The sequence below is a fragment of the Poecilia mexicana genome, unplaced genomic scaffold (genome assembly GCF_051168715.1).
Source record: "Poecilia mexicana isolate PSO_F unplaced genomic scaffold, ASM5116871v1 scaffold_13, whole genome shotgun sequence".
Taxonomy (NCBI): domain Eukaryota; kingdom Metazoa; phylum Chordata; class Actinopteri; order Cyprinodontiformes; family Poeciliidae; genus Poecilia; species Poecilia mexicana.
This window is the reverse complement of record NW_028263382.1, coordinates 20,508,116-20,523,153: the sequence shown is the minus strand read 5'-3', so window position 1 is coordinate 20,523,153 and position 15,038 is coordinate 20,508,116. Positions and strand designations below refer to the sequence as shown.

The window sequence follows — 15,038 nt, the reverse complement described above, 5'->3', positions numbered from 1 at the left end:
TTATGACTATATCACTGTTGCATCGTAAAGTTCAAATTTAAATACATAGGTTCCACCCACTTTTCAAGTAATAGAGTTTTCCAACCCTTTCTACTATTGTTTTTACATAAAAATAGGGGGAAAGAAAGCTACTCTTTTTTATTGTGTACAGTTCTGCTGTTTTTTTGTATTGCACTCATAGATTTTCTCTCCATGGAAAAGTGTTCTCTTCCTGTAAAAAAACAGCTCCTAAATGACTTATTATTAAACTCCAAACTTCACCTCACCCCAAGCAAAACAAGACATCACCAAGCTTCAGCTAATAAGCAACAAGATACCACACAGTTCCAAGCTGATTCTAATGGAACAACAGTCGATATCACATAAAGTCACAAATGGACCAGCTATTAAACTACTTGTCTTTATTTCTATAGTTAGAGGAGTGGCTTGGCAATAAAAACATTTAGAATCTATCAATCGAAGAAGCTAGGATTGTTTTAATCTTAGCTACTGAACTCGTGTTGCTTTTTCTTAGAACTGCAGTTCTTTTCTTTTTTCAAATCTAACAGTAAAGTTTAAACTATTTGCAAATCCAGCTTCCCTTGGCTCACATTTTATTGCCATATCTTATTACCAGCTGAACTTCACAAGTATTTTCTACATTTCAGATTTTTTTTGCAGTGAATCTCATTTTATTTCAGTCTTTAAAAATAAACTCCACTTGTCAATAAACAATATAGCTCATAGGATCTTTTAAAATATATTCAGCTTCAAAGGTAACAGTTACAAACGAATCACAATAAAGTGCACATAAGTTACTGACACTAAATTATATGTGCAGCTAATACATGTCAAAAAAATAAAGAGAAACTTACGAAGAGTGATAAACTGCACCACTGACTGCTGAAGCAAATGTAAGCTTAAACATGCTGCGACTCGCATCGCTATGTGTTTTTATATCAAAAAGAAGTGTTGTTACCTTCATATTAGATATTTCTTCTGATATGTGGAATGTGACATGCATTCATGGCAGCGCTTTAAAATGTGCATGCTTCAGCTGCCAAAACAATTCATTTTACTGGCTTTGGTGGATGATTAAATCTCGCAGAAAAGCAGGTTTATTAGCACTACACTGTGTGCTCCTTCCAGTCGGTTTATCAACAGAATGTAAAACATTTTGTTGTTCATCATTTGGTATTGTTTTGTAAAATGACCACTGCTAGTACTAAGATCTTATGGGTCCCTGATATGCATTGTTATTACTAAATAACCGTTGTTTATGTGTCTTTATTTCATGACTTTTATAAAATGTGACGACATTTATTAACACCATTATGAAACATGATTGTGGGCGCAATATACATTTTTTTTTATTGATATGTTTCTGGCTGGCAAAAAGAAATAATCTGGTTTTTAATATTTCACTTCATCTGACACTAAATGATTCTCATTCCTAGAAGAACAAATGAGAATAATTTTGAGTGAAATGACAATGTGACTGTCAATCCAGTGAACCTCCAGGTAATAGTAGAGTAAGTTTATATTCTAAAGTTGTTTTGTTCTTTAAGTAACTGTGTAAAATCAGTTTTGTCACATACAAATGTGTGTTTTCCAAGGAACTCTTGTAAAGTTCTGCAAAAAGGCCTTTGGTCTTTAATTTTAGTAATTTATATGAAGGGAGGTAAATAGTTGTTTTTGACAAAATCAGACACTTTGTACATGGTAATTAGTTGTGTGAGTGCTGGAAAAAAACCCAAAAAAAACGTTTTAATCAAAAATGTTAATGTTTCCAATTGACTAAATTCAAGAGACCAAAATCGACCCTTTCACCACAATCACCCTTTGTTATTAAACAGAAAAATACATATCACTTTGTTCACAGTCAAATACAGTAGAGGATCTGACATACAGTTGAACTTATTGAAATACCAAAATATGTTTAATAAGAATCTTTTGGACTCTACCAGAAAGTTAAAAATTGGTCCTCACTGGGTCTCACAAAGCACATAAATAATTTTCTGTACACAAAAGAATCTTTCTTCCACAGAAATCACAATCTAAATCCCAATGAACATCTGTAGGGTAGAGTTGGTTCAAGAGAAGCAGTAATTTTTCCAACATTTCTTCTGCCTGAAAGTTAATGTTTCACAGTAGCTCAGCCAGACTCAATTTAAATCTGATATTAAAGGGAGCTCAAGATTACAATAATAACTTGAAGTTCATGACCAAAGATAAATGGTCAAAATACCTTGCAAAAAGATGGTCAATATTTATAAGAATAATCTTTTAGACTATTTTGTTATATTCTGAGAGAGAGCCTTCTTTCATTTAGGATCATAAATAAACATTATGGTGAAAAAAAACTGAAGTTCATATCTAAATTTGCAATGAGTATTAATAACTTAACTGTATTTACTACTATGGGAATAATCCTATAATATTTTCCCCACTGCATCCATGTATTCAAAATAGAGGTTGTTTTTGTCAGTGCAAGGTCATATTACTGCAGGAAAAGCTCATTTTCTTCTAGACTTTATATAAAACGTAACAAGGCAAGCAACACATTCCTCCAGATCTATATCTATCTCCTTTTAAAAAAGAATAATCCTAACCTTAAGGGAATTTTTTGTATGGTGGGTTTAGGCCATGATATGATAATATACAATATTATAATCTTCTCCGGAAATATAATAGACATTGTTTGGCTGTTTGTATTAAATCTGCTAAAGTGCTCTGAACACACAACTCACATAACATTAACCAGGTCACTTATTTTATATATATATATATATATATATATATATATATATATATATATATATATATATATATATATATATATATATATATATATATATTAATAAAACATAAATGTATCACTAACCTCTCAATGAACATTAACAAATGCAATTAATAAAAAGTGACAATGAAAGAAGACAGTGTGCATACAGGTCCAGAAAGTTTTAGTCTCTTCCTGTGATTGCTTCTAGTTTTCCCGCTGACTGTAGTAATGTCATTAAAATGTCGCCTTCACAGCTCCTATATAAGACACAGTGCACCTCTGGAGTTTTTCTGTTAACTCTTTTTATATTATTTTTATTTTTTTGAATATCTAAAAAAGGCATTTCACTTAAACAATTTAAAGACTCAAAAGTGCAAAGAGCGTACCATAATCGTTAACTTGTGTAAATCGGCCGGCGCTATTGCGAATGTGATTAGCTGTATTTGTGCTTTTTCCACTGTGACAAAAAAAAAATAAAAATTGTCTCCTCTAAAAAGGCCAAATGAATAAAGGCATCCGATTTGTCAAAAGTTCACAATTGTTGGAATGTTTGAGAATAATCTCTGGCTCAGACATAAGTCGACATTACTGGCACAAAAACATCGTTTGGCTGAGTTGTCAAGCAGCTGCTGACCAGCTGTGATGACAGCCGGTCAACAATACTAATGCTAGCTGCATTAGCTATGACTGGACGTGAACTGAAAAAAAAAAAAAGCTTAGCTGAGCACAATGCAGGATCCCTTGGCCTTATATTATGTAAATTCAAAATATCAACATAAGCCTATCATCAGACATCGGTAAGATTACAGCTTTTGATGTTTTTCTTTGTTCTCCTTAAAATTGCAATAAGGATCTAAAATTTGCGATTGAAAACAGTTTATGGTAACATAAAGTGCCATTTTTACCACCAATGATCTTTTAGCCTGCGTTGTAAACCTCTATTTGTTGTTCTGAAGTACTTGTGAAATTTGAAATTTGTCTTGTCTGAACAGCAGTGCTGTACTGGATTAAAATAAAACTTGGTTTTCTTCATTTGGCTTCATCTATCTTGAACCTAGACTCTGCTGTAAACTTTTAGAACTTTAAAATAAAGAACAATAAATAAATAAATGTATATATATTGTAAATTTTTTTTTAGCCAAAAGATATGTTATTTCTGTGTTATTGCATTCTTGTAACTTTTAACCTGCTTTGAGTCCTCAAACGCTATTTTCTTGTATTTGACTCAAATTATTCAACAGCCAAGGTGATTTAAGTATATCACTAATAACTGTCAATTCATATGCAACACATACCAAAAATCATATTGGAACCATTTACTGGTTGGAAGTTTGTATATCTAATTTAGCTAATTTGGGAATTAAATACCAAAATGTCTGTCTGCTGTAAAAATTTAACATTCCCAGACTACTGTAGTGTAGGTTGGGAAAAAATCAAAGGAAGAGCAAAAATATCGTCGTGTTGAAATCTCAGTTGTAAATTATAACTTTTCCAGTACTGACCTGACAATGGTGGGAAAGGTGTGGAAATATCAGGAAATTCATTATTGTTGTTGATGAAATCTTGGGAATATAGATAAAATAAGTCCGGAGTTTTTAGTCTATGATTAAAGGAAGAAAGCTAAAAACAGCCATTTCATTGATGAATATGTACATCAATACATTCAGTCCTTACAAACACAAGATCTTCTCTCTTTTGTGCATGTGGCACACAAAGACAGACACATGCAAATAGGTTTGGCCAGTGAGATGATTCAAGCAGTGGTTACTATAGTTTCTGAAGGAGGTGGCACACAGCTCTGAAATAAAAAAAGAGAGGAAAAACAACATTATGACTTTAGAAACCAATTCATATATGTACAATGTCGGCATGCGCGAACCTCAAGATAAAACCCAAATTAGAAAAAATAAATTACTGCTCAACAACAACAACAACAAAAAAAAATCATCGTGATATGTTTATTACATCTATTTACCAAAACGAGGAGCAGGAAGTCGAAGATCCAGAGACTGGTTCGGACTACTGTGGTAATCTGAAATAAAGTAAGAGAAGGAAAGCACGACATTTTAGCAGTAAGCTGTTTTGTTTTTGGTGCTTTCCTAAGTGCTAAACTTAGGAAAGTGTTTTATTTTTCTGTACAGTGAAAGTTAAAATATACATATTTCCAGACCCAAACTCCACTGTCAATTAAAAAAAAAAAAAAAAATATATATATATATATATAACATCACCTTTTGTTTATACAGTGGCAAAATTTGGTTAATAGGTGTCTTTTTAACATAGAGGCTAACTAAGCCTGACTTTCAGTGTTTTTGTGTACTTGTGTTTGGAAAGAATGTAGGGCTGCTGTGTTTAATTCCACATTCATCTTTTAACATTGTCACTTTACAAGGAAAAGGCGTTAAACTGCAAAGTCAAATGTTGTTTTTTAACGTTTTATGAGATATATACAGCATTTTTATAATAACTCAAGGTAGCATAGGTACATGATTGTGCTATAAAATAGCCCTACGTGCCTGGAGAGTACATAATACTGCCCCTTTAAGCTTCTATATCTAATCTGATATACAGTAGAACTAATGGTTGTCTGACTCACAGTGCACACAGCTGAATTACATAGAGCAGGTGCTGCTAAACCACAATAGATTTGATTATGGCACTAAGAGATTTGCTGGATTAAAAGCTTCTTCTTTGACATTGAAGCTGCTTCAGTTTTTAAATTAGGGATTTTATGTTCCGATTTCTTACTTTGTTCCCTCCTCTGCAACAGCTTCAGGCTCGAGCTTTCCCTCCTCTTCCATCTTTTCCTCTGAAATCAGTTCTTGCTTCCGATGTCGGCGGAGACATTTCACCACCACCATGGAAAGGATCAGCAGAGCTAAAGCTCCCCCCACTGATGCCCCAATGGCAACAGCAATGGTTGAATCTCTCGGAGGGGGAACTGAGAGAAGGAGAAAGGAGAGAGTTAACTTTTCCTGCAGACAAAGAATGGAGTCGAGTGCGGCGCTCGCTAAAAGCTCTGATTAAACAAGTGGAAAGAAAGTGCTGCTGAGCTAGCCTGTATATGATGTGGGCTTGTGTGTGTGTGGAAGAGCAGGAGTGATGCACGAAGTTCAACCTCTTGTTAGTCGTTAATAAGTAAGAAGCTGACTCATCACAAATAGATCTCAACACTCCCAAGAAAACAGACATTTAGACACTAACGTTACTTGAATTACATGTATACGCATGAAAATTATTACGTCGTGAAAAATGTAAAGTAATGTTTTGTACCCGTCTGCAGCTGTTTGGTCAAATGCGACCAAGTTTGAAAGGTCGCATTTGAAAACCTGCAGTCCAATGGAAAAGTATTGGTTCTTTAATGATTTCGTCAGCTTTTTTTGCAGATCCTGTGTTAAATAGCAATTGTCACATTTTCCTAAATGGACAACCTAAATTGCAATGTACAAACATTTATTGCATGAACCACAAAAACATGTCCTGCAGAGCCATAGTTTATAACCGAGGTGTTAAGATGAACAAAGTTAGAGGACTAAAGGTGATATGTGAAAACAAAATTAATTTTAGAAATGAATTTTAAGAGTATTTTTTCCTCTAATTATTACACACAGTCACCATACATGGATAAAAACCCTAGAGTGAGGCAAGATGCTTTTTCTTGTCACTTAGGCTCAGTAAGTGTCTGCATCAAGCAGTGATAGTTGGAGATGTATACCACTGCCCATGTTGTTTTATGTCATTAGCTGAAAAGTATGGAAACGGTTGCACAGGGTTATGCTTCATGTATTTGCAGAAGAATGTTACGTCACATCTTACGCTCTGTGACAACTTTGAAGTCAATGACACCATGTCCTTGGATGCGATCTGGGGGGTTCCTCACATAACAGTGGTACAACCCCTCGTCCTCCAGTTGAACGTCCTGCAGCGTGATCGATAAGTCGTTCTTCTCCAGGTTACCAGAAAACACAACCCTCTCTCCAAACCGGTTTGAAGGTACTGGTTGCATTCCTTTATTCTTATCATAAGTCATGAACTAAAGGAAAAGAAAGTGTGGCTTAAATACGGGTTTAAGCTTTGAAGGCGAGTATTCTTGGTATTAATGTATTGAAGGGTTTGGCAGCTCACCTTTTCCTCTGTATTGTTCAGGGTCTCTTGGTAAGTCCAATTCATAGCAAACTTGGTCCGGTCAATCTTGTAGCAGGAAGTGAAGGTGCAGGGGATTGTGACGGTTGTTCCATTGAGTGCATTGATGTAACTGGACACTAGCACATCCATGCTCGAACAACCTGTTTTAAAAACAAATAACGTTGATGATTCAAATAAGATTAAAACAGCTAACTAGCTAAATGTGAAATAAATCACAAGAATTATATCCTGGTTCTTGCTGCCAATACTAGTTTGGCCTTTTTAAAAATGCAGATTTTGATTTTAAGCCCAGAGTTCAGCCGTCATAACATAAAGCTTATGTTGAGTTGGGCGCAGTTGGCCAGTTCTGCAGAACAGTGAATTTGCAGGATTCTCCCCGTCAGCCATCAGGCGCAAGGCACAGAGATGGATGGCAGACAGGCCCACAAATGCACTCAGATGAAAGTGGAGTATGTGGGAAGTCAGAATGTACAGAACATGCAGTACAAGTTCATTGCAGAAAAAAAAAAAAATTGTCAATATTTTTACTGGCAAAACCTAACTTAAATTGAAAAAGGAATGACTGACTGTCTTTGGTGCTTTTTCACAAGATAGCAAAAGTGAAGTAATTGTTTTCTTCTTTTTACTCTTCAGACACAAGGAATGGTCGAGCACAGGTGGTAAGTAGGGACACATTTTATTTTTTTGTCACATCATCATGAGGCAAGTGTTAAATATCCTATTAACCAGGACAAGATGAAGAGATTAGATAGACATGATCAGTGTGGATCTTAACACATATTGTGTGGATGGTTCATCCTTCTGAACAAATATACAAACGCAACATCGCCTCTGGGGATTAACAAACTTCCCAATTTAAGCGTTCAGGAGAGCCCCAGGCACACTCGAACTGAAACAAAGATGTGTTTAACATCATGTCGTTTAATATGCATATCGTTATTTATTAAGTAATGATATCCAAGATATTTTATGTGACCCAAACCTCTGCATGCCAATTCAAGATTACCTGTGATAACAGAAGTAATGACTAACAGTAATTGAGATTATTATTAGTTGTACAAGTTTGTTCTTCTATTGAAAGCCTTTTGTCTCATCACAGACCTCCTCGCCACCCCCACCTCACTCCAGCCCATGTTCTCTCAGCTGTGTTGTTTGTGTGCGATGGGACTCTGCACCAATCTCTCCTCTGCAGTCGAGTGTTTCTGGCTCCCTTCCCACAGCTGCTGCACCACTCATAAGCCTGCATCTCTGCACCACACAGTCAGACTACCACCCCTCCTTTCTCCACTTACTCGAAGTATACATAGTTTACACATGCACACATATTCATACGCGATGGGTCAGGGCCATTACCTACTTTAGAGGACTCTAACACATAAACACACATGCATGCGGTTCACCCTCTAGGTCTGCATCATCAGCAGTGAGCTCGCCTCTCTGAATGTGCTATGTCAATGTCATCTTTGCAAACAAGCCCACATGTACACACACCTCACATTAAAGCAAACACCTCTGAAGTGCTGCAAACATATGTGCCCTTGTTGCAGTCAGTTTAGCTCAGCTATACAGCATGAGAAACCTTTCGGTTCAGACTCCTGCTGATTCAGCAGTCATGTGGCTAGTAAAAAAAAAAAAAAAAAAAAGGGAGGCAAATGCAGAGACTTCCTAACATGAAATACTGCAGTGAGGCCCCCCTGCATGTGGCTCCTCCCTCCCTCTGCCTCTCCCTTTTTACTCTCCCCATCTTTGTCCACCTTCCTTTCCTCGTCTCACCTCCATCCTGAAAGCTTTCTAAAGCCCTCAGCCCTCACACTCCATTAGCATCTGAACTGTCCAGAACTCCCTACATTTCTTTAGCTTATGCATTTCTAAAATGTTCAGACGTCTGTAACACGTTGTTTTTTTTACCCTTTCACGTCAGGATTTTCATAGCAAACGATTTTTTGCTTCATTTGAGAGAGCATATTTTGAGTTGGTTCTTCTTTATGCATCATAATTGGAAAAGGTCAGAAAAAGACTGTCTGGACCTTGTGGTACAAGGGCACAGGACCGTAAATGAAGTGGGAAGCAGGAAACTGCTACTCAACAACAGTTTTACTTCCACTCAACTTATATTAGCTCAGTCATTTGAAGGGATGTTCACTTCCAATGAAATTCACAAGCCTTTTTGAAACCAGTTCAGTCTGGTGCTTACAGTTGAAACTGAAAGGGTACATACCACCAAATGAAAAGACACATAAACCTTTTTTTCCCCTTCATTTTATGAAATTAAATCACCCCAAACTTTTCTTGTTTTAGGTAAGTTAGAATTATCAAAACTATTTAGATTTGCTAAATGCCACAATAATGAGAGAATGACTCATTCTCGGAGGTTTGTATTTTAACGCTTTCAAAATCAGAAGTTTGCATCCAGAATGATGACTATATTTTTAAGCAATCAATTGAGGACGTCATGGCTTTGAAAGTTAACTAATAAAATGGAGGGATACCTCTGAATGTCTTCTGAAGTCACATCTCAAACAAACTGCTTTCTAGTTTGACATAGTAGGAAATTGAAAAGAACTCAAACAACAAGATGAAGAAGAAAACTGTGGAGCTGAACCAGTCTGGAACAATTTCTAGATGATCGATGATTCATCTGTTCAAACAATTATATGCAACGATAGACATGATCAGGATGTCCATTCCGAACATAATATTGCTCCATAAGGAGTGTCCCAGAGGTGAATGTGGTTTAGATTGAAATATGCAAATCAACCCCAGAAGAAAAGTCAAAGACCTTGTTCTGAAGCTGATGAGACGGCGCCATTATCCACAGTGAAATGTGTCCCTTCCTGACATGGCCTGAAACACCACTAGGCAAGGAAGAACACATTACTCCAAAAGAAAGACTGTAATTGGATGCATTTACATTCGTTTTTCTAAATGTTCACTAATCCACAACATTCTACTCCAGCAAATAAAGTAAAGGGAAATTAAAGCTTAGCTAATTGCATATTCTCGCTCACATAAAACCAGAGAAGTTTGGTCATAGTTAACTTCAGACAGCGGGAAAAGAAGGTGATTGTGTCTTTTTATTTGGTGTAAGTAATCTTGTGGTTTTAACTGTACGTGTATTTAGCTGTTGATGTTTTCTGTCAGAATTGACCTGGAAAAGAGGTTTGAACACAACCTGCAGGTGTCACGCCTCTGAAGTGATGACAAACAGTCTGGCTGGCATATCTGAAGCAAATATAGTGCTTCAAATTGGTGCGTCATCACTTTGTGACATTTGCAGATGCTGGACAGGTTGCGGTAAAGTATGCAGAGACAGAACAGGTCGCTCCACCTCTGTAAACCGTATTTTCATCAGTAGCAGTGACATTTGAGGACTGCACAAAACTATTCTGATGAAATACGCACCCATTGTGTTTAATTCTTTAGTACTCAAGTTGTCTGACATAATTTAAGTGTAACATCCTTCTTTTATTTACCGAAAGTTGTTTTTATAATTTTTTCCATAGTTTAAATATTACTTGTTGGAGTTTAAAACAAGCCACTCCTTAAGTTCACAATAAACATTTTTACCAGTGTTTGATTCGGTTTTTAGCCTTTTAAAATAGACTGCCAGATCACACAAGAAGATATCAAAAATATACAAGGCTTGTGTTCCTGTATATATGCCTATATGTCTCTGACCACTACAGAGTCACATATGAGCTTTGGAGCGAGTTGATAATTCAACAGACAATGTCAATTATTAAAATCCAGGCAATTAGGGGTGGTGAGGAACTGAGAGCTTTCGCCTAACACCAAAAAATACTCAAATCTCATCTGTGCTGGCCTTGCTGCACATATAAAACTGGGCTATAAAACAGTAACAACATCTTTTGTGACAGACACTTGATCAAAAATAGTGAATTTTTATAACTTCACTGAATTCCGATGAAGAACCGCACAGCATTCTGGGGGATATTAAATAAGCAAAAAAGTGCAGGTAAGGTATGCATCACACTGCATGTTACCACAGTGTTGGGGAGGCAACAGCGAAGGCACAAACTAGGCCTAATTTTCATGCTGACCTTGTTTTTACCGTGTCAATAGCAGCTAAACAGAATTTGTTTAGAGCAATAAGAAGTGTCTGCCTAAGGCACCTCATGCCCCCTTAAGTATACTATGCATTATTGGCAACCATGTCTGCTGGTGCTAGTCATATATTCTGGATATTAAAGGGTGCACTTTACAACAATACAGCTTAAACGTTCAAACAAGCAGCAGAGGAGCATGCCTTTGTGTGTAGAACAATGTAATGTCATTGTGTTTCCATGGTGTTTATGTTGCTTTTTCAAAATGTGATATGAATAACTACATGAAGCAAATTCTTTGTTTTGTTTTTAAATACATCTCCACAAGTAACACCATGTACTTCCTGCATCATGCAAAAACCCCTCTCTGCTGTAGACATCTTTCAACTGTCCTCTAATTTCCAATTTCAGGTATAAGTCCCTATGTCCTGCTAAAAATAAATGGCTATGATGAAAAGCAACTACAAAAATAATTGTATGACTTTTGAAAAGTGCATAGTTCCCAACAATGTGAAAATATGTTGAGTGACTTGCTGTTATGAATAGTTATTGACTGTGCCAATGTCTTTGTGCTGCTGCCCTCTAGTGCATTGTCTGAGGAACTGTGACTCTGCAGTTGCTAAGCAAAGTTTAGATGATGACCATGAAAAACAAATTCATCCAACAATTTTGCCATCAGCCACTTTGATTTCTGACCGCAGGCAATACTAAAACTTTGGTGTTGCTTGAATTATGTTATTGAAATGCCTAGACTGAAGTATGAAGAAATACCCTGAAAAATTAAAGTGATGTGTTCATTCATTGAAAATGAATAAACATGGGGTTGCTTGTTGAATGATAGCTGCCTTCGGTTGTGCACCAGGCTGTAAACTCACTGGGTATTCCTTAAAACATTAGAATTAATTGCCTAACTGCATTGTTTTCTTCAGCTAAATTATGTTACCCAAAGCAGAGTAAAAGTAATAAATTAAGAAGCGTTTTAAAAGCGCTCAAGCACTTCAGGACAAGCAAACACAAATTAAAACACTAAACATAAACAGTTGCACAGGAACAGGCAATCACAGTGAGCAAGCAATCTGAGACAGGTTTGAGTTTTGATTTGAACAGTGTCAATATTGTCCGGAGAGAGAGAATTCCAGAATTTGGGAGCCGAGCTTTGTCCCGCTCTGCTCCCGATGGTGCTGAGTCGAGCAGAAGGAAGAGTAGGGAGGGGCAAGGTTATGATGAATAACCTTGGATGCATACAGGAAATTATTGAAATGTATTCTGAATTTGACAAAAAGCCAGTGGAGCTGCTGCAAGACTGAGGCCATGTAGTGAAAAGAGGGAGTTTTATTAATGATGCGTGCTGTTGAGGGTAACACCCAGACTTTTCATCTCAGGTGAGGGGAGAATGTAGCACTATCTAGTGAAAGGTAGGAACTGTCAGCTTTGGATATTACAGATTTGATTCAGACAAGGAAGATCTCTGTTTTTAGTTTAAGGAAGTTGGAGAAGAACCAGGATTGTATTTGAGATAAGCAGGTTAGGGAAGAGAGTGGAAGTGTGGCATTTGGCTTTACATGTAAGAGGGAGCTGGTATCTACCACAATGGGAGATATTTGTATTCTAATATTTTCTGGAAGCTTAACATTTATTTCACTGTTATGCAGAATTGCCAAAAGGAAGAATGATAAAGTCTAGTGTTCCCAGGACAGAGCCCTGGGGCACACCGGTTGGGACAGGGGAAGGATGGGAACAAAAGAACTTCAGTTGCATGGAGTGCAGCTGGAGAGGTAGGAATAAAACTAACCAACGAGCGTGCAAGCAATGCCAATTGAAAATAATCTGTGGAGGAGGATGGCGTGAGAAACTGTATCCAAGGTCACACTCAGATCCAGGAAAATGATAGGAGAAAGTCGACCACAGCTGCCAGCAGGAGATTGTTGATTTTTATGAGGGCAGTTTCAGTATAGGAGTCGGAAACCAGACTTGAAATGTTCATAAATGTGAGTGTATATACTGTAGGTGAGCCAAAGCCAAGTTTTCCCCCAGCGTATTAAAAGCCTGGTGGGCTGCCAGGCTTGTAATTCAAGTAAAAACATAAAAAAAACGATCTTTTTAACATAAATTTTCAGAATGCGTGAGTTGTGGCGTATTGGTATCACAGTGAGCATGTTTTTTTTTTAGGGATCATCTTTGCAGGAAACAATGACGTTCTCTTTAGAGGCAAACACAGGTGGAAGGACAGATTTCTCCATATCCACCACAGCAATCTCTTTTATGGAACATCTCTTACCACTGGATTACATAAAAAAGTGAGAAGTTGGATTTAAGGGGATAAATAAGTCTGAGCGATTAGAATACAACATGCATTATGTGGGCAGGAAGTAAGTCAAGGAACATGAGACCTGTAGTAGTTACAGGGTATAAAGTTTGTCAAGTTAGAAAATACTTTCCTTAACAGAGGTTTTCATGTTTTCTCCTATTTCTGCCATGAAAGTCATAAAATTGACTTTCATGGCAACAATAAAATCTGCTGAAGATGGCAGCCCTGATGTCAATCAGGAAGTGAAGGATCAGACTGAACAGAGAAGTCAGTAATAAGCCTTAGTGGAAAAGAAACCTGTCAAACTGCTCAAATTGGCGGCAGCAAGCATAGGAAAATGAAAAAAATGTAAGATTGGAGACTTGCAATCTGCCTAATGCAAACTGACATTAAGTCAATCTAAAGGATTTAATGTTGATTTCTCTAATTTTCATGTATTGCCTCTGGGCAAACAGAGTGGTCATTGAGTGGTCATTTTGTGCTTAGTTGGCAATGGGCTTATCTACTTGGGCTCCCTAGCAAAATCTGTGTGTGGCCCCACTTAGCCATGGTCTGGCCCTGGCTAAACATACAGAGTAATAACACACAGCAAGTGTGTTGTTGCGTTGCTTCATCCCATTGTACGTTTCTATGCATCAGCACTGGATTCAGATCCAGTTATGTTAGAAAACAACATTGCACAGGTATGTTTTTCCATGCTGTGCGTCACAATTGCATTTAAACGCGGTGCAACTGCAAGACTAAACAAAGACGTGATTTAATGCATACGGACCTTGATTAGGGTGAGAAATCAGCTCAGTTGAGTAATGGAGGGGAAAGTGGGTTTTAATGTTTGGCCTTATCGGTGAATTAAATAAAAATGGCTTCATTCGGTTACACTGTCTTATGTTGCATCTACTCCCACCCCATCCATCTATCCATATGTTGTCTCCACATAGCCTTCCAATGAAACACACACTCAAATATCAATGGTTAAAAAAAAAACAAACACACACACACAAAAAAAACAATGATCACGCCATCGTATTGACTGATTGATCCGCGAATTATCGGCGTCGGGATGTGAAATGCTTTGGCTGTTTTTGCGTCTTACCAGAGAGCGAGAGCAGCAGCAGCAGCGCGCTCACCAGCTGAACGCCAGACCTCATCTCCTGCTCCGACGAAGACATTTTATTATCCTTCCCCTTTATGTCCTGTTATGTGATTAGAAAAATAAACAAAAACTAGATATGCCCCCCCGAGACTGATCTTGGTATGCCCGTTTAAATGCTAAAAAAAATACATGAAATAAAATAAAAAAATACAAACCCAAAACAGTAATTTATTTTTCGAGGCAGAACATGGCTGGCAGTGTCTGTAGCCTTGTAACGGTTGATCTTATGGTTGTCGGTCCGTCACCTGATTGAGAACAGAAACGAGAGCAGGTGTTAAGATGGAGAATGTCTCCTCCTCCTGGAGGGTTGGAGATACATTTTTTTGGAGAAATTGTTTGTGTGCTTCTACGCCACACAACTCAAAATATGAAATTAAGTTATGTTATTGTAATCTTATGTTTTTCCCTGGACTTTTCTGGAACGCGGTGTGACAGAATGCATCTGCTCTTTAAGCAGAAATTGAAATTTTCTTCACAGAAAAACCAAAATAATTAATTAAATGTTACATGATAATATTTTGCCCTTTGATAATATTTACGTTTTATTCTGACATCCTAGATGCAACAGCATGGTGGCTGCCTTACAAATTTTGAACAGACATGCTT

At 37.1% G+C, this 15,038-nt stretch overlaps 1 protein-coding gene across 1 annotated transcript; it reads right to left on the bottom strand.

The window, feature by feature from the left end:
• Positions 1-2,825: 2,825 nt before the first annotated feature.
• On the bottom strand, positions 2,826-14,832 carry scn2b (sodium channel, voltage-gated, type II, beta). The gene is made up of 6 exons (XM_014994895.2): positions 14,373-14,832; positions 6,887-7,047; positions 6,578-6,794; positions 5,510-5,702; positions 4,737-4,793; positions 2,826-4,559 (listed from the first exon to the last, which is right to left on the bottom strand). Exons 1-5 carry the CDS (start codon positions 14,446-14,448, stop codon positions 4,781-4,783), a joined length of 660 nt encoding a protein of 219 aa, XP_014850381.1. The 5' UTR covers positions 14,449-14,832; the 3' UTR covers positions 2,826-4,559; positions 4,737-4,780.
• Between the last annotated feature and the right edge of the window lie 206 nt (positions 14,833-15,038).